The sequence below is a fragment of the Lytechinus pictus genome, chromosome 17 (genome assembly GCF_037042905.1).
Source record: "Lytechinus pictus isolate F3 Inbred chromosome 17, Lp3.0, whole genome shotgun sequence".
Classification (NCBI taxonomy): Eukaryota; Metazoa; Echinodermata; class Echinoidea; order Temnopleuroida; family Toxopneustidae; genus Lytechinus; species Lytechinus pictus.
Window position 1 is genome coordinate 19,000,155 of NC_087261.1, and position 20,234 is coordinate 19,020,388.

The 20,234-nt window shown below is 38.2% G+C and overlaps 3 protein-coding genes across 4 annotated transcripts in view; 1 reads left to right on the forward strand and 2 right to left on the reverse strand.

The window, feature by feature from the left end:
• Positions 1–2,959: 2,959 nt before the first annotated feature.
• On the reverse strand, positions 2,960–6,943 carry LOC129280523 (small ribosomal subunit protein uS10-like). The gene is made up of 3 exons (XM_054916537.2): positions 6,729–6,943; positions 3,867–4,166; positions 2,960–3,127 (listed from the first exon to the last, which is right to left on the reverse strand). Exons 1-3 carry the CDS (start codon positions 6,729–6,731, stop codon positions 3,071–3,073), a joined length of 360 nt encoding a protein of 119 aa, XP_054772512.1. The 5' UTR covers positions 6,732–6,943; the 3' UTR covers positions 2,960–3,070.
• A 2,821-nt stretch (positions 6,944–9,764) lies between these two features.
• LOC129280625 (transmembrane 9 superfamily member 4-like) overlaps positions 9,765–20,234 on the forward strand; it is a 48,653-nt gene continuing 38,183 nt past the window's right edge. The window contains exons 1-2 of one of the 2 annotated variants that reach the window (XM_064112385.1): positions 9,765–10,132; positions 19,836–19,946. In XM_064112385.1, the coding sequence (XP_063968455.1) occupies positions 19,836–19,946 (111 nt within the window). In that variant the 5' untranslated portion in view covers positions 9,765–10,132. The remainder of the gene's footprint in view (positions 10,133–19,835; positions 19,947–20,234) is intronic. The other variant, XR_010296301.1, reaches the window with a different exon arrangement.
• On the reverse strand, positions 14,427–18,092 carry LOC129255942 (piggyBac transposable element-derived protein 4-like). Its single transcript, XM_064112431.1, has 2 exons — positions 17,408–18,092; positions 14,427–16,828 (listed from the first exon to the last, which is right to left on the reverse strand). The coding sequence occupies exons 1-2, from the start codon at positions 17,802–17,804 to the stop codon at positions 15,654–15,656; spliced, it is 1,572 nt and encodes a 523-aa protein (XP_063968501.1). The 5' UTR covers positions 17,805–18,092; the 3' UTR covers positions 14,427–15,653.

Here is a 20,234-nt window from a genome sequence, read left to right on the forward strand (position 1 = left end):
GCCTTGACCCCTCTTATTCTAATAATTCTGAGTCATTTATTGAAGGATTTGTGGTCAAACCAAAGTGAGGGGATCGCCAGCCGAATAGGCCATTTCAAGTTGAATATCATGGCAATGTACAGGTGTAACTGTCTATCAATATTGTGTATGTTATTCAAGCAGGGAGGCCCATTTTTTCAGGTGGTTTATGACTAGACTCAGTAGCGAATTAAGCGACAACAAAAAAGAAAGAGGGGGCCAAATATGACCTATGAAACAAAATTTCTTTTTAAATGTCACAAAAGAGAGAGAAAAATGACATTCTAAAAATGCAAAAATATTTGCTTATTTTGTTTACGCATGATCATTCATTCATTTCATTCAGTCAGTTCATTCAGCCTGTACTCGAAATCCTGAAGAAATATGTTTTTGAGTTAATTCTCAAAATTACAAAGGCTCTTCGTCAGCGGACTGATATTTGAAAAAGTGGGTGAATAAGAAATTGTGTTTACTTGGAAGGCGTTAACAACTTTTTAAAGGCCAATTTTCAAATGGGTTTTTAACCATTTTATGTAGAAAAAAGGGGGCAAAAATACTTGAAAATACATGTATGCCTAAAATGCTGCAAAATAGGGACCAGTATATTGGTAGTACAACAATCTTTTTCTCACACGACACCGAAAATCAACATTGTCCAACAAATCTTTTCTGTACAGCCATTACCATTCACTCTCTTGGCTAAGAAAATATCACTTTTCTCTCTCCCTACTCTTGTCGAACACTTAACTGTAAAACTTTGGTGTTAAAAACGAGATCAGATGGTGTTGTGAGTGGAACGCACCTTGGGTGTTAGAAATGAAGGTTGAATTGAACACCGATGCATGGTGTCAATACAACAAAGTGTAATACACCATGAATTCAACACAGTGGAGCTTGGCAAGGTCCTCTCAACACTAACTGGTGTGATTTCGACACTTTGTCAGTGCATCAGACTTCACAACACCCAGACCCTGTTGCTTGAAACTAACACTGGTGTTTTTATTAATAATTTCCAAGGAAACCTTGATTTCCACAGAAATTTTGATTGGCTCATAGTTCCAAACGTAGCTTGCGTTGCCATAAAATTTAGCAGTTGCCACAGAATTAAGTCATAAAATTAAGCTAACCAAGTATAAAACATGTATATTTTCATCCTTTCATCAGTCAAATTACTGCTCAACTCAAAGCAATTTTTTTTTTTTTTGGGGGGGGGGGCATAAGTGCAAAGCACGTTTCCAGATATCCCTGCTTAAATCAATCTTTTGAGAACACAGAACCTGTTCGACAAGGAGAAATTCGACTTTAAAAAGTATATAACACGTTTTGAATGTGGTCTAAAAAATTGCTTCGCTTCAAACAATCATTCGAATTCTGGCAGGTCGACTTATATATGGAGGTAGAGGAATACCTGTATTTACTAGTCCTCTCAAAATTTTCCTTCCAAGTTGTGTAGGTTTCCATTTTCTAAAGACATATTTTTCTTGAGCAGAATTTTCATGCAACACAGCCCATTCTATTGAGTTCACCAAAGGCAATAAGCATCCAAGGAACAGCTTTAAGTCACACAAAACTCATGATACCAGCATGCACTAGGAACTCACCATCACAAACAGGAATGGCCATTCACACAGCCAACAGTACCGGATTTAAGGGGGGGATAATGAACACAACACTGACAATTTTCCTTGATATCAGATGTAAAATCAGTTGACTTTTTAAAGTTTCACTTAATTTCACACAAAAGCTATATGGACATTCTTGTCGGTATGCAAATGAGGAGAGTGATGACGTCATCCACTCACTATTTCTTTTCACTGTTTTTTATTATATGAAATATGATATGTTCTAATTTTCTCCTCATTGTCAAGCAAAACAAAGATTAATTCCTCCCTACAAAGGTGGAAATGGCATTTTGTTGATACTTTACAGTTCAGTCAGGTTGGCCCTTATTGTCAATATGTAAAAAAAATGAAACATTGTATAATTCAAACAATAAAAAACAAAAGAAATAATGAGGGACATCATCAGCTGTCTCATTTGCATGTGACTGTTTTGTGGAAAATAAGCGAAAATTTGAATGTCACAGCTTTCTTATTTTACATCCGATTTTGATGAAATTTTCAGCATCATGCTGGTTAGATTTTTCTCCATTTATTCAAAGCAAAATTTCCTGGGGTGGACTTAACCTTTAATAATCACTCAAGTCAAAGCAACATCCCAGATCAGGGTCCAGTGACACAAGGCATAGTGATTGATCATACACTCGTTTTGTAGGATGTGATTATACAGTGTACACAAAGATGTAATCAACTGTGAAAAACACCCCTGCGATCAATAGCTTTGTGTTAAGAGACCAAAATTATGAAAAACGTGTCATTTGGGAGAAATTTCATCACCATTTGTCCTCCGACAAGTGGTAGGATCTGACAACTTCCTTGGTATTAGTTGGCTAAGGAGCATGGGTGTCTTATACCATGGCGTTTTAAGAAATGGAAAAATAAATTAAGTGAAAGACTAGTCAGTGCCAACAACTTTCAAGGAACCTTTAGCACCCCAAATCCTTTTGTATTGGGGATCTGACTTTGGCAGATAAACCTTTGAGGCAACATTTTTTTTTTTTTTTCAAGAGACATTACTTCGACTTGGGCGATAATTTCAACTTATGCAACCGCCACGAAGGACTGTGATAAGTTTCCATTTGATGAATGTGATTTTCCAGTTCAACTTCTACGGCCCGTTTCACAAAGAGTTACACCTATGGTGACTTTACCATTAAGCCAGGTTCTGTACTAGCGGGGTAGAATGGTGAATCACGTTCACCATTTCTCTGGCAGTTACAATTTAATGACAAAGTTACCATTTTATTATATGTCTTTATGATACAGGTCCCCAAGGCACTGGAGAAAAATACACAAAAGATAAAAGGCTCTTTCAAACGGAATTTTCATTTTTGTCATTACAGCAAGAATCAAATTCTTTGCTTTTTATTCACATGATGTTTAAACAATATTAACCCATAACTGAAGACGATCGTCTGCCAACATCATTGCATCTATGCATCAGCGATGGTAACCTCAACCTCGACACCAGGCTCGATGTTGATAGAGGTCTAGAAGGTCAAAGGTCAAGGATAAATACAAATAGAATGAAATAAGCCAACATAACCACTTAAACATTCGAAAGTATTTTTCAAAGGCCTGTATATCTGACATATGTCTTATAAAAAAAAGTGTGTGATGTCATTTGTTTCCTCATGTGCAACTGTTTCAACTTTTTTTAAATCAAATTGAAATGACATAAACAGTATGACAGTTTAATTTCTCTATGTATTTATTAAAATCAACATTTTGCTTGGGTGGACTAAACCTTTAATACAGGCCTATTTACATTTACTATTATTAATCAACTTTATGTACACAATGGCCCACTATACTGGAAATGAGAAACCATGTGCCAATCAATCAGCCACTCTCACAAATCCATCTGACAGACAACCATCAACAACCCAGCGCCCACCCCCCCCCCCCTCCCCAGCGAGGATCCACAGGGAGTGCCCCTCACATTTATTGTAGTTAATTACCATGATAAAATAATGTCCAACTACTTTTTCTTGCTTACCAGGATGGAGATAAGAGATAGAGAAATGACCCTTTACATTTTTTGTTATTGTTCTTTTCTGTGTTTGTCAAATTTCAGAAGCAGGGGACATGTTTGGAAGATGCTTTGCTTACAAGTCAACAAATTATACTTCTGTGACCATCCCCCCCCCAAAAAAAAACCGGCCTTTGCCCCTTCCTAAACCAAAACCCTAATAAGGACATATGAAAGAGGTATGTGGGAAAGGATACAATCTGCTTGACGATCTCCGAGGGGCTCTCCAGGTCGATGAGACGCTTGTGGATGCGCATCTGGTAGCGATCCCAGGTCTTGGACCCTTCTCCACAGGGCGTCTTCCTGGTGGTGATGCGGAGGGTCTTGGTGGGCATACGGACGGGTCCTTTCACCTTCAGGTTCTTGTCCTGGGCACCACGCTTGAGATCGGCGCACACCTTCTCCAGGCTCTTGACGTTGCGGCTGGTAAGGGTGATGCGGATACGATGGGCTGGGACATCCTCAACGGGTCCCTTCATTGGATCCTTGCTGTAAGCCTGTGGCAAGAGTTGATTGTGATCATTTTACTTCAGTATATTGCATATATATATTTCCTTAAATTAAACCACACCCAACCCCCAAGAAAAAAATGTTCCCAAAACTACATAAGTTAGATACGGGGCTGTGGAAAAACTGTAAAAATTTCCATCGGATTGTGATTTCTGCATGGTCAACTACATACCCCCCCCCCCCCTCCAAAAAAAAAAAAATTCCGAACTGCTTCGTGTCCTCTTTTATGTGTTTCTATATGAAGTTTAGACACACAAGTCTGCCAGTGTGAGTCCATCACAAACGTTATCTCAAATGGTGACTGATAGTCTGATACCACATTGCACACAATGCTTGAACATTCAGCCAGGCCATGCATAGCAGGGGGGGGGGGGGCAGTTGCCCCTCAAAAATATTGGAAACCTAGAACTAGTCTAGGCCCTAAATTTTTTTACTAAAAATTTTCATAAATTTCACCATAACTAATTAACGTAGATCTGCACAAAATCCTTTAATTTCACTTTCGAAAATGCAAAAGCGCCCCAACAAGAAGATTGGTCGCTTCGCTCCCTCACTTTCGAGACTTTAGTTTCGTTGTCTTCGAAAATTTTAGGAGTCTTGCCACCCCCCCCAAAAAAAAATCTGCATATGGCCATGTATTCAGCTCTACTCTGGTGTTATCCGGGGGGGGGGGGGGGGATTTCCATTGACAAGAGGATACCATGCGTGACCATGGGGTTTCGAAAAAGCATCCTAAAGTATTTTCCATGTTCTGAAAATGCACCCCTCAACAATTATTGGCGTGGGTAACCCTACTCTTTAACAAGTACCGGTATTGGAAAGAAAACGTTACCATTGACAAATATTCCCTGAATTGACCACCTTAACAAGTACAATATTTTATTGTACTAATGCATGTCATGTCATGGACATGATCATGGACGTCGGCTTTACCTTTACTTTAATTTGGTTTAGTACCACCCCACACACCTCTCTCAAATCGGACCCTAAATACGTAGTGTTGGGGCAAAAAGTAAAAAAGGAGTGGTCCAAGTCTTTCACTATTCTTGCAAATTGGACCGCAAACAGAAACAAATAGTTTTCCTAGATCTAGATTTACCCTTTTTTCATTTTAGTATTTTTGACACCCATCAGTAGAGGTGCATGGCCAATAATAAAAAATATGTGAGGCTGTCTCCCATGAGATTATCTCCAATATCAAAGACTTTTGTAAAAAATTAGGGTATCCAATTTCAGAGTCTCCAGTTTGGGAGACCAATTTCCTTTGTTTACATTTGCTGCAAAAGAATTAGCTTGGCGGAAAATAAAAATGTGATAAGCAGATTCCTCATGAAAAATTACCCCTTTACAGTCTACTTTAAAAATTCACCGTCTACTTTTGTTTTTGCCAAGGATTTTTTTGTCATCCACACACAAACAAATGGGCTTTTCACCTCAATGACAAAATTTTTGGTGGAAAAAATTACACTTTTGAGTTTTGTTGGTGTTTTTTGCAAAGCAAGTCTCCAATACGGGACTGGGAGATCGCATTGTCTCCCATATTGCCCATGCACCTCTAGACTCTACTGATTATTACGTACTTTACATGCACCATCTTAAAAAAAGATCCTTTTTACGTGTTTAACATTAATAGCATGAACATGGTATCCACTCGTCAAACGATGGAAATGCCCCCCCCCCCCCTCCCCGGCTGCTACTAAAACAAAAGTGTAAATTCCTCATTTTGATCTCAAAGTCAAACTCACACAGCACAGACATCGAGACATGTGTGTGCCAAACACCTGAACATGATCAATTCCATCACACAGTGGGGACATTGACACACTCATCTGCTCATCATCATGATCATTAACCCGGCCCAGGGAGCTCCGGCCCGCGAGCCCAGGCAGGAGTCGACCATGCAAAACGAGGAGACATGGGACTGGCCCTAGGCTTGGTCTTGATATAGGCCTAGTATTAATAATCTTATTCTTAATAAAATGTGGAAACAGAAATTATGGCGCACTAACAATTATATGGATGGTCTATCGTCACACACAAATCCCGACATCGAGGCACAGACTGGAACCTATAAAAAAAAATATATAGCCTCGTTCTCGATCGGCCATTTTGTTTTTAATTTTGAAAGAAAGAGAGCCGAGAGGTATCATCACGACAGAACAAGTTTTCGTTTTTTTGACTGAGCCTGAGGTTCCACTCAGTCTGTGCCTCGATGTCAGGATTTGAGTGTCACGATAGACCTTCATCCATATAGGCTAATCGTGGTAAGTGCATAATTTCTGTTTCCACATTTTATTAAGATTACTATTGAGACCCCAATCTACCCCATTGTCTCCATGCATCGTTTTGCACGGTCGACTCCTGGCAAGCGGGCCGGAGCTCCCTGCGCCTGCCTGGCTGGGTTACATGACATGAAACTCGCTCACGACGGTCGACGACGTCGCACACGGCGCGGCACGCACGTCAACAAATTTTAACAATAAAATATCTAATTTTCCTGTATTCTATGAATTATTCTTAGTTTCCTATCATTTCTACAATGTTCATACCATGTTTTTATGTATGCTAGCAGACTTAATCAATTCTGAATTTGACAGGAATTGAACAGAGGTGAGCTAGCCACTTTATGTCGGTGTTCAGTCAACGAGCGCCGAGCTAAAGAGAGTGCAGTACATGAGTTAACATGTGAGCATCATTCAGTGGGCACATTGTTCACACGAACGAGAAAAACTGTGTGTGGTCGCGGTTGCTACGCTATGTGAATGGGTGTCACTCGTTTTGATAAATAAACTCAGCAGTGGAAACAATATTCGGCTAAATCATTACGTTTATTTATTCGGAGGTTAAACAAAGACTCATATTACATTTAAAAAAGACTTTTTAATTTAAAAAAACCTATTTATTTTGTAAATTATATATATTAATTATTTAAAGGATACATTAAAAAGACAATTTTCCTTTAATATACTTAAAAAAAACTTTTATTGTAAAAGCCTAAAATATTCAATTCATTACCCGTCTTAACAACCAGCAGGTAACTCAGTCAATCTATATTCGTACCCCTGTACCGATGCAGACATTTATGCATTCGAGGCCTTAGTATATACGAATGATGCGAGCGCGAGCTGAAAAAATGTGATATTTTAAACTAAAAGTTTGACATTCTAAGCAGTAAGCACTATTGGAAATCATGAACACGATTGGTATTTAACAACAACAAAAAAGTGGAAAGGCCTGGTAAAAATTTATTGCGAATTTGGGTTTTGTTCCAAAAGGAGCTAAATCCAAAACAGCTTTGTTAATCCGAAAGGAGCCTAATCCACTAGGGCCTATACGGTTATTTACAATTTGTTATTTTTCCTATAATACATTCAATTTCTTAGGTGCATGTTGTCGATACAAGTCCACACCATCAGTGCAAATTTGATGAAAAAATAACAATTTTTATGAATATTTTTGGACTTGACTCCTTTTGGAATTAGATATCGAAAAGTCACCTTCCTAGTAGAATTAGATGACAGAATAACATTTTGTTGTTGTTGTAATTTTCAGTGGATAAACATCAGAAAAAGATGTGGAATGTACTTTGTTAGCCATATTTATGTGTTTCATGTTCAATTTCCAATATCAAACATGTTTAAATTGGCAAAAATTAACATTTTACAAAGTTTTTGTTCCAAATTAAGAAGCTATATCCGTGAAATATAAGATTTCAAAAATTCTTAAAAAATTGATAATTAACAATTTATTTTTTGAAATCATGATTTAATCAATCTAAGATGATAGTAACAGCAGTGGCTAAGGGAAAGTGGTGAATTAAAAAAAACTTGATTTACAGAAAAACCTCAAAAGTGGATCTAGCTCCTTTTGGAACAATATGAAATATGGGGACTTTTGACGGCGTTACAAATAAAAAATCAATTCTATTCAATTCAACAATAAAAACATAATACTTAATAAGGGAATGGGAAAAACAAACAAACAAAAAAGTTCCAGACAAAGTATACACAACAAAGGAAAAATCTGATAATAAATAATAATTAAAAAAAAAATTATTTTAAAAGTGTAGCAATATATTGTGAAAACAGTTATATGCACGTCGTCATGAATATTCATTATAGGTCGGCCAATGATGTCACATCCGCTTTCCTTTTTCTTATGTATAGTTTGAAATCATAATGATTTCATATTTTCATACAATCATTTATCACTAAGTCCCCAGTATGATAAAATAAGTTGCAGCGATGAACTGAATGTTTCATATACTAGTACAATCCTTTTTTATTAAGTTTTTTAATTTTGGCATTTTGGAGGACTAATTTTGAATCAACACTAATTTCATGTAATAAAGTACAAAAAAAAACAAGTGGGGATATAAACGTCATATAGTTTGCTCATCAAATTTATTCGTAAATAATTGTTTAGAACAAATTACTGTTTACTGGTATATAATTTCGTTATTCATTGTCCCGATCAAATGTTTAGTGTTGGATTTGTCTTATTTTTTTTATCCGTTCTAATGTGTGTGTGTGTGTGTGGGGGGGGGGGCTTCAACCCCACACACTTTTTCCAAAACCGTGTACAAAAATGCCGACCATATGATTGTGATTTTTTTGCATTGTCAGCCCCCCCCCCCCCACGCTTAATTTGAAAACCGTTCCGTGGCCCCGCCGCGGCCCCTGCATTTCTACCGCCAATACACTTCTAAAACGAACTTATAGGGCCTATGAGAACAAGTCCTGCATGTGTCTTATCGGCAAACTGTATTAAAGAGGAGCCCGAGTTTTATAAATCTGACTTACAACTGAACAAAATGGACAGACATAAGCCGAATGATACACTAATAAAAATACATTTCTGGTGGGCCTATTGTAGGCCTACACAGTAAAAACGCTGTTTAAGATTTTATACAACGCTGTTTACTATATCCATGAACCTTACAGTAGTTGTTTAACAGTTTAAACAATCATGTTTAATTTATTGAAGATTAGATATTGAAAATTAAACTTTGTTGTTTAAGATTTAAACACTTGTTTAAACTGTTTAAACAATTACTGTAAGGTTCATATAGTAAACAGCGTTGTATAAAAAATTTAAACAGCGTTTTTTCTGTGTATATAGTAAGTTGAATATTTCAAAGTGAGCAGCTGCACCCTGTATGAGTATTGTGTGTTAACTTTTGATCTTCGGGCTAGCTAGTGCTCCAGCTATTACAATGAACTATTTTATTTTGTTTTGTGACCAGTTTCTTTAGGTAATCAAGACTTAAAATTATAAAGTTATTAACAATTAGGCCTATGAGAACTTTTTTAATCTTAAAAGGATTTTCTCATGAAATTTTCGCTCTTTTCACAACAAACTTTTTGCTATAGCGGTGCCGCGGATCCTATTTGCCCCCCCCCCACTCGGTCTGCTGCTGACTATGAATAGGCCTATTGTTAGTAGCTTTTGCAACATGCCTATATTGAAAAATTTCATTGTTTCATTGGATTATAAGCTCATTTATTTTTTTTTCTCATAAGTTTTGTTTTTTGTGGGCGGGTCATTTGGGCTGGCCTGGTGGGACTTAACAGTATCATCGAGTCGACACAGTCACGAGCGAGTGTCGAGTTTAGTAAGGGTGAGTTAGGCATGTGTAGGCACGTTTTGAATCGTCTATATCCGTAGGCCTTCCACGTATGCAAACACTCAGCGACATATACGACCCAAATTCGAACGCGATCTTGTGCCGAAACTTCGGGGGAGCTAGCTAGCTAGAACTGCCCGGATCGGAAGCCTTGGCTCATTCACCGTTTCTGCCGGTACTCGGTAACGTAACTCAGTCTCAGTTGTCGGGAGTACATCTCGATTTTAATTTTTATAAGTGATAAGACAAGTGCTGTGAACCGAGGACAGGTCCAGCTTAGTCCAGTTTTCGCCATTAAATTGCAAGTTGAGAAAACCGAAATAAACGGTAAGAAAAGTAATTTTAAGTAATTTAAACCATGATTTTTAAATATTCCATGAGGATTGAGACCATGTCACACATTATCGGCGCCGCGCCGCGGTCAGGCCGTGTGTACCGTACTCACTCGATCCGTCACTGCACTGCGCTGGACTGCGGTAGAAATAAAGTTAGTGACGTGTTCGTGAAGCTGTGTCTTTTCAATAGTCTTGGTTGACAATCGACAGATATGTTTTACTCACGTTGGCAAAAGCCAATCATGTCAACGGTTACCGAGTCACAAAGGTGGGATGGAAATCATGTTTATCGTAAAAAAAAATTAAAGGAAAAAAAATATAACGAGAAAGATGAATAACTTAATAAATAGGGGGCCTAGGCCTAATAGTAATAGATTTAGTACTGTCTTAACTTACTGATTACTCTAAAAAAGTTACACCCGTATTTCACTCCGTCTCCGTTTCCATCCTCCGGTTATCCTCAAAATTGGTGATTTTGGGCCAGTGTCTTATTCCTCACAGGTATTTATTCACGGCTGATTCCAAAACATCGCATGCGATCGCGATCGGTCGCAGGTCAAACCGACGGATCGCGATCGCGTGCGATGTTTTGAAATCGGCCGTGAATAATACGTGTGAGGAAAAAGATACTGGACCCAAATCACCAATTTTGAGGATAACCGGAGGATGGAAACGGAGTGAAATACGGGTGTAGAGTAAGGTATTAAGTTATTCATCTTTCTCGTTATATTTTTTTCTTTAATTTTTTTTTTTTACGATACACATGATTTCCATCCCACCTTTGTGACTCGGTATATCCGAACTGTTTCACCGTCTCGAAGTTTGGGTAGGTGGAGTGTAGTGTACCGGTAGTGAAGTGGAGTGGAGCCTGCACGAACTTCGCTCGAGTTAGTCAACGGTTGGAGCCTAAAAAGCCAAAGCCAAAGGGAGAGATAAAAAATTGAGTTTCTTTCATCAAAGTCAAACATGTCATTCAAATTCGACTATTGTCTATTGACATGGACATGACACTGTCACTGTGAACAGTGAAGTACTACTCAGTTATTAGTACTACTACTAACGTTATTAGTCAGACAGCTGGCAGCCTAGCCGCCGTCTGTTTTGAGTTTAAAAAAAAAACAATTTAAGATTTTTTTTTATTTCTCCTTGTACACAGAGGGCTCGCGATCGTGCAGCCGCCATTAACAATGCAAGATCCCCCCCGACGGCCAACGGGGCTCATCGATTTTTGTTTTTATTTCATATTTTTTATCATAAAAATGTAATAGAGTCCAGTGCAGTCTAGGCCTAGAGTCAATAGAACTGGACCAAAATACAGATTATTATTCCATTTCGGCCTGAAATGCACCAAAATGGGAAAAAAAAAACTTAAAAGGAAAAAAAAAACAGTGACTTACTTTGGCTGTTGTGCAACTCCCACCTCCCTGGTTTATCCGAACTTAATATATAAACATATGGCCATTGAGTCCCTGTACAGATCGAGTTAGAACTTTGGACTTTTGGTCTCTGTAATTGGTGAGTGGAGCTAACGTAGTTCAGCGGAACAACCAACATAACAGAGACCGAAGCTTTTGGTCTATGACTGACCTAGACCAAAACAAAGCTGATTCTATTTTTGAGACTTAAGACAGAAAAATAAACAATAAAAAAAAATTTGTTTCAGGAATGAAACACAAAACAGGAAAAAGGTCAAACTTTTTTGTTTGTTTTTAAAAACCAGTTTAGTTTTTGCTTTGACAATAAACAAAATTGAATTGAAATTCTTGTTTCCTTTTTCTTTTTTTTTTTTTTTTTTGCTTTGAGGAAACGAAACACGTTTTGTTTCATTTTTGCGTTTCGAAATCAGAAAAAGGAATTATCTGATCATACCGCCATCATGGTATGATTAGATAATTCATGTTGTTTTGATAAAATGGGATGTGTGCTTGCTGACTTTTGTGCAAGCTTGCATAGCTCACGATCATGGTCGATGAGAAAGGCTGCATTTTGAGTTTGCTATGCCTAAATTTCAATATTTCCCTATTTTGGATCAGATTTTCGATAGATCTACATGTATATGTAGTCCTATGTATTGGAGGTTTAGACCTCTAACATTGTGGTAGCTGCTTGTCTCTTTTTAATAAGAGTTAGAGACCCGGTTCAGACCGGACCCAAAAGTGAAATTGACAAATCGTATCCCATTAACCCTATCGTGACCGGCCGCTCTGTGGAAGCCTCACCCTGGCTTACCGGGCTATTTTCTGTGTCACACATGCAAAACGACACTCTGATTTCCATGGTGGATAGGATAGTCAGAACGGCAATTTTGGCAAATGAAGTCTGCACAATAAACATTTAGTATATCATGAACTTCTGTTTCTTACCTTGAGCAAAGTGTATTTCCTAATATTTAGGTCAGGGGAAGGAAAATAAAACATCGTTTGTACTCGCCAGGCGAGATTTCGATGCGCCTATGGGGTTTGTGTACATTACGAAAAAACGTGCGAGGAGCCCGATGCGATCGCTCACTCAGAAAAGATGATGCAAGAGAACGGAGTTCGCACTCGAATAAGTCCAATGACGTCACTCTTAGTTCGGGCTATGCGTTGGCATGACGAATTTTCTGGAAGTAACTTTACCAGACTTTCTTTTTATGCTATCAGTGGCGTACGCAGGGGGTGGTTACAGGTGTTCACCCCCCCTATTTTTTTTATATCCAAACCCCCACCCCGAGAATTCACCCCCCCCCCCCCATTTTTTTTTTTTTTTTTTTTTTTTTTTGGGGGGGGGGGGGGGTACGAAACGACCTACTATTCATGGTGAAGACCTTTTTTTTTGGGGGGGGGGGGTGTCAAAATTTCTCTCAGCTGGAACCCCATCCCCTTCCAAAATATGCCACTGTTGTCGTATTTTATTTTACTTGTTGAAAATGATTATGGTTTGTTCAAATTCATTTAGTGAATTTTTGTTTGTTTATTCATTCTGTTATGGAAATCGTTCATTTTATTTGTATGTTTTGTACAGTTGTTTCTTGGATGACCTGTTCTACTTTTTAGGGGATCTGATTTTTTTCATTTCAATCAATCCAAGTGTTTTAGGGCTTATATTTTGTTTGGCATTGTCAATTGGGAGTGCAAGCAGTGGTGAATGAAGGGGTCAGCAATGTTGTTATCTTTCTTTTGGTGGGAGTAGAATGATGTAATAAAAAGTGAACTTCGATGCTATTTATTGTTTGACTCTGATATCTAAAATTTTCATTTCGAATAATAAAATGATTTATCAATTATATTTTGTGTACTATATGAGTGCATCAATGCCATATTGTTTATTGCTCATGTATAAACTGTAAAAATGGAATGAATTCTTATTCTGTATAATTATATCCATTGAGTTGTCAATGTGTTTATTGAAGAAAGAGAAGTTTTGTTACAGCTGAGGTGTAAAATCAATGAAATAAATAAGACCAAATACATTTGAATACCTGAGGTGTAACTCTTTATTTGTGTCTACCCTAGTGTACCTCTAAATTATTAGTGGATCCAGTCCCCCCCCCCCCCACACACACTCTATTTTGTTCCATCAGTCTTCATCTTATTTTTTTATTGGTGGGGGCAGGGATACCTAAGTTTTTACCTCCCTTTTTAGGGCTCCGGAGGGCTGTGGTTGATTTTTGTCACACGCCCCCCCCCCCACAAAATCCTGGAACCACCGTGATCAAAATATTCATCCATGTTCAATATATTCATCACTCTGTCATCTCAATTCCCACCATCTTTATCTTCCTCCATCTAATTACTATTATGCTTTGCCTGCTTTCCCCCTCTCTTCACTACCTTCTCCACCCAAACTCATCACTTCTTTTTTTTATTTAGTTTTTCTTATCCTGACTTGCTCACTGTTCCCTTCTCTCTATCAAAAAATGTCCTACACATGTACCTCTCATACATTCACCCCCCCCCAAAAAAAAAAAATCTTTTTCCTGTCGTTATATATTTCTCCTGCACATCTAACACATTCACAAATCAATCTCTATCTTTCTAGATTTTTTTTAATTATATTTTTGTTATCTCTCACACTCTTTCCTAAATTGGTTTATGCCTCAACAATCAACAGCAGAATCTTGTATGCAAAAGAATTTCTACACTCGAGCAGCTTCCTAGTTACCTTCATTTTATTTTATTTTTTTACACAAATAAATGAAGTTTTCTTTTTGGATTCAGGTCAGCCTTTTACAAGTAACAAGATTCTGCTGCACTACCTTTCATTTCACTAAACAAAAGTATAAATATCACTTCCACAAAATCATATCAGTTTCAGCAGTTCAGGAGTTTATTAGTAATGTACATCAACTAAACTTACTCAACGTAAGCATGAGGTATATCTTGCATGGTGTTATCTGTACGACATGTACAGATTGATTACCGGAAAGCATTTTTTTTCAAAACTGAAAAATAGTCTTATCGTGGTTTTGATCAAGTAAAAAGAAAAATACATGTTCAAAAAAAGTATGCAGTGGCTTTCTGCATGTCAAATAAATATAAACTGTTCAAAAAAAGATACAAGTATGCAGTGGCTTTCTGCTATCAAATAAATATAAGTATGCAGTGGCTTTCTGCATGTCAAATAAATATAAACTGTTAAAAAAAAGATACAAGTATGCAGTGGCTTTCTGCTATCAAATAAATATAAGTATGCAGTGGCTTTCTGCATGTCAAATAAATATAAACTGTTCAAAAAAAGATACAAGTATGCAGTGGCTTTCTGCTATCAAATAAATATAAGTATGCAGTGGCTTTCTGCATGTCAAATAAATATAAACTGTTCAAAAAAAAGATACAAGTATGCAGTGGCTTTCTGCTATCAAATAAATATAAGTATGCAGTGGCTTTCTGCATGTCAAATAAATATAAACTGTTCAAAAAAAAGATACAAGTATGCAGTGGCTTTCTGCTATCAAATAAATATAAGTATGCAGTGGCTTTCTGCATGTCAAATAAATATAAACTGTTAAAAAAAAAGATACAAGTATACAGTGGCTTTCATGCCATCATAAATTCATAAGTATTTGGATCAATATGGGCAATAATTATACTTGGCTTATAAGATATCATTGCAATATCAACATGGCACATTTGAAAGAATTACATGTTTGAGGTAATATATGTGAAAGAAATATTAGTCAGGCATGATGATCAGAGGTATTCAATGAAGCTTGTAGTCTACAAGGGTATGGAACCTTTCAAAACACTCGGTTGGACACATGGCTTTATCACAGCTCTTACAAACAAACTGTGTTTGCTTCCTCCCTCCACGAATGTATCTGTTACTACACACAACACAGTCCGGACGAGACTCAACCCTCTTCAAGAAATGTGCCCCAGGAGTTAGCCTAGCAATAGCCGGTCCCTCTCTCGATCCTCTCCGTCCATGCTGGGCTCGAGGCCAGCCTTCGAGAAGGCCTTCGATGACCTTCACACGAAATTGTAGTAAGTCCAGCTTTGGGTGGTCATATGATTTGTAGATGACGTGTGCGTTCACAAGTGTGGTCTCCAAAAGATGGAAAAAATCGTTTTCCACCACTTCAAGCTCCTGTGCTGGTGCACGTAGTATTGGATAAGTTGATCCGCTTTGTCAACACCACCCATGTGCTTATTGTAAGTCGAGATGGCTGTGGGGCGGGAGATCTCACGATGACCGTCTACACCTTGACGCGACCTGATCCTTTTGACATCCTCCCCAGGACCGTCAAGAGTTGTCAAGAGGGTTACCGGTTTTTTGTCCATCCAAACAACACACATCTGACCTTTCTTCTTATAGTATTTTGGACGGTCTCCCTTCTTCATTTTATGTACTTTGGGATTTGCACCCGTGGGAAGTCCCTTTGCCAACGGCCTTGCAGTGCCACAACATCCAAATCCAATCTCATTCAGCTTCTGAAATAGTGCAGGGGAAGTGTAAAAATTGTCACAAAAGAGCCAGTATCCCTTCCCCTCCAATCCCTCAACAAGGGAGAGAACAACTTTTCCACTAGCATATATCGACGATTCTGGAGGGTGGCTGTTCGGTCCATCATGGTCTCCAGCAATCGCTGCTTGAAGTGCTTCCTCACGTCCAGTATAAACTTTCCAGTTCCATGTATATCCCGAGTCACTTTCACACAGTGCCCATGCCTTTATTCCCCATTTGATTGGTTTCTTTGGCATGTACTGCACTATGCCAAGACGTCCTTTGAACTTGATCATGCTTTCATCAGGTGAGATCATCTTCTTAGGAAGGTAGAGGGAGCGGAACTTGGGGATGAGAAGAGAGAGGAAAGATTCCAGTTTATGTAGACGGTTGTTGTTTGGGTTGGGTGCAGTGTTATCAGACAGATGTAAAAAGCGACGGAGTAGAGAATATCGATTCCTGGGCATGATGGCAGAGAAGAACGGATGATAGAAGATTTCCATTGTTGACCAATGCAGATGGTAGCGTGGGCACCGGACAACTCCCATCAATAGAACAAGTCCAAGGAAGGCTTTCATTTCTGGAACGGTCGTTGGATGATCACGCCAGGCACTTGCACGATCGGCATCCCAGCCTTCCATCACTTGGTCTGCATATCTGTTGGTTTCATTTGTCAGCAGCTCCCACACCTCTTGAGTAAAGAAGAGGAAGAATACTTCCAGAGGCGAAAGCTGAGAAAAATCTTCTGTCGGTCCCTGTGTTCCTATAGAAAAAATAAAATAAAATATCTCCTAAAAATATGCAGAGATTTTGAAAAAATACGGCAAAGTTGGCTCAAAACAAAAAAAGTAAAAAAATAAAAAGCCTACCCCCACAATGCATGCTAAATATTGCAGCAGTGATCACATTCTTGACACAAATTGTATCCCCTTTTGATTTTGAGATCCTCTACCAGAGCATAGGCAGCACCAACACCGCTGCGGCAGCATAGCCAAGTCAAAATCACTGCTGCAACAGCGAGCACAAGTTTTGAACGCCGGGTTTTGGTAGAACTACATGTAGACTTTTTTTTGAAAATGTGTGGTGCAAAAGTGATGGCACCAATTGCAATTACAGAAATGCTTTTCTTGTCTTGAGCAAAAAAAAAAAATGCACATTGCACTAAAATTAGAAAACAACATAAAATTGTGCATGTGGGGCAATAGTCAAACTTTAGGTTGAACTAAATTTGACTTGATCAATTTGATCATCAATAAAATCAGTTTCAAATTGTAACCATTTTAGCCCCATTTTATCCATGCATGTATTATTTACAGATAGTATAATGGAATTTATTCAATACCTGTAAATGCTGGGATATTCCGATCGAAGTTATCCGTCTCTTCCCAACCGCCTCGAAAATCTGGGTTTGGGCGACGTTGACGCCGTGCATTGCCTCGGCCTGCGCCCCGGCCTCTGCCCCTTGCCTGTCCGCGAGCTCTCCGTTCGGCAGCTGGTTGTCTTGCCCGGCGAGGTGGAGTGTTGACTCCGTCCGGTGGACCATCTTTTCCACGCTCGGCTCCGTCCATTTGTTGCCTATGCCTTGCATACACATGGCCTATGCGAATCTCCTCGTCCGACGAAATCTCCATTCCTTCCACCTCGGAATCATCGTCTAACTGGTCTTCATGGCTGTCCCAAGCTTCCGAACTCGATTCAGACAATCTATCCGCGAAATTCTCTCCGTCTTGGTCCTCCATTTCGGAGCTTCTTAGCGTCAAAAAGTGAAAATTTGTGATTATTTCTCAGACTTCAAGTGTAGATTGCGATGAAAAAGTCAATACAAGCATGTAGTGAAATGCATACCATTCGATCGCACGCAAACCAAGCTTTCAGACAATACCATTCTCGACTCGTGGGGGTGATCTTTCGCTTATTATAATGCTTTTTACCGGAGGGACTTTTTTGGTCGCATAATTGCGACGACGGTAATACGGAAGTGAGCAAATCGTGTCGCAAATATGCGACGACGGTCACGAGAGGGTTAAGGGGGAAAAGATTTTGATGATTGATCATTTTCCTACTATCAAGACCTTCATTAATTAATCTTGCAAATTCCATTTGTTTGTCTCCCTCTTCAGCACCAGTGTTTTAAGCACCTTTACAGCACAATGATAGCCAACAAAATTAACGTAATTAACCTCCTAATCAGGGTACTTCAATTTCCCTTTATGCGTCACTGCCAATGAATGCAATCATTGACCAAGAACAGTCACTGAACTTCATGTTAATGACCCCATCTCCAAACTTGTTTTAGTTGTTGTTTTTTAAAGTAAATATAAAATTTATTTTCCTTCCCCTTTCACCACTTAAAAAAAATTGTTCCCTTTAATACCTGTTAGAGGTTTCTTTACCCTAAATTGCCAACAAATTACAGTTCAATACTTTGTAAACTATATCAGCTTCATTATCATGTAACCTATGCCTTATCAGTCTGGTTTAATTACATGTGCATTGTAATTTTAATTATAATTATTTCACCTTTGTTTCTTTAAATTGATTTAGTTTCATATAGAAATCGGTTTTCCTGTAGATATTCAGTTCATGAATCCCTGAAGATGATCTAAAAATTTGAACACTCTCTATGAAACAACTTGGAGTTTTATTTCTATTATCTTTGACTTTCCTAAATTTGACATACATGTAGGAAGGAAGGAAATTTAGTCTAACCACTGATGCTCCTGCTCCTGTACACTGATGTGTACCTCCTATAAGCATGTTTTCTATGATATTACAGAGTGGTGATTGGCACACTGCATCCCAGAATAAAGCAATCCAACATTCCTGGGACTGTTTCCATGACATTTGCTCTGGTGACAATTGCTCCGCTGCAAATTACACACACACACACACTAATTGAATGACCAACTTCAACTCTGGGTTTAACAATATGTTCTCTACCCTAAACCTACATGTAACATAAAACCCTATTGCAACCCTAAACCTAACCCTACATCTTAGAGGAAATCATGCTCGGAGAAAAATAAGTGAAATTTCGTTATATATATACATCGCCACAAAATTAAGATTTTCATAATTATTTTTTTACCTGTGATATGAAAGAAGAGTTTGAAATTTCATTGTAAAAAAAAACGAATTATGCAGGAAAACAAGTAAGAGTCAAGATTTGTCAATGACGGCCAGGCGTGAAAAAGGGGTGCTGCATTTGTTTTGTATTGCTTTGTTAACTTTCATTAATAACTGAGGTGTATCGTTTGTGACATGCTTCTGTATTGTTTGTAATCTGGCATGTACATGAGCAGTTATGTATTTGGTCTCAAATTAGATTGTTGTCAAATTTGCTATTACAATTTTTTATTTGAATTGTGATATTTATCTCTGAAGACACGTTTCCCTTTTTCTTGGACACACTGTGCAATGGGACTGCTAGCGATGTAAAGCAAATGAATTGAATTCAAGCTGAAGTACTGGTGCACTATATTTAGGGACAGCAATTTTCTGATTTTGAAACCTGCAATTCCACTTCAAACATGATCAAAATTGTAAATTCTCTTTTGCCATAGAAAACATGAATTCCTCATTTAAATGCCAAGGTAAATTGAATGAATTTTCACATGTATGAAAAATTAAGAACCAAAATAGATTATCCTTTTTGTAATCCGAAACTCACTGTCCCTGTCCATGTACAGTAGATTAATCTACAAGGCAGTAGGGTTTGTCTAATTTAAATCCTGTCAAATGCTCGCCATTTTGTTTCATTTTTCCCCCAGATGTGGTCAATTGCGGTACTTGTGCTCGTTGCAGCCAGTATGGCAGATGCTTTCTATGTTCCTGGTGTTGCCCCCGTCGAGTTCACCAAAGGACAAGACGTCGCCATCAAGGTAAGATAATCAGGCCCATAGAAGCCAATTGTAACAATTTCAAATGAGTTGATACAGAATCTAATAAAATGATCACCAAAGTATCTGATTGTATAAAATACAAAATATGTGCCAAAATCAGAGTCTGGGAGAAATAGTGTAAACTTTGCTGAGAAAACGGCCAAATAGGCACAGCATTCCAGTCAGATATCGGGTCTTTTCAAAGCAATTATAATACACTGTCCCACATGTGCTTTTCTGCGTTGGTGATCTTCAGTGTACCGTAATTGTTTTCCATCCTTTAATACA

Excerpts from the sequence above, each read along its gene's own strand:
- LOC129255942 (XM_064112431.1), bottom strand. The coding sequence starts at position 17,804 with ATGGAGGACCAAGACGGAGAGAATTTCGCGGATAGATTGTCTGAATCG. Across the intron at positions 16,829-17,407 it reads GAATATCCCAGCATTTACAG|GAACACAGGGACCGACAGAA; the intron begins GTATTGAATAAA and ends TTTTTTCTATAG.
- LOC129280523 (XM_054916537.2), bottom strand. Across the intron at positions 3,128-3,866 it reads CGGAGATCGTCAAGCAGATT|ACCTCTATCAACATCGAGCC; the intron begins GTATCCTTTCCC and ends TTGACCTTCTAG.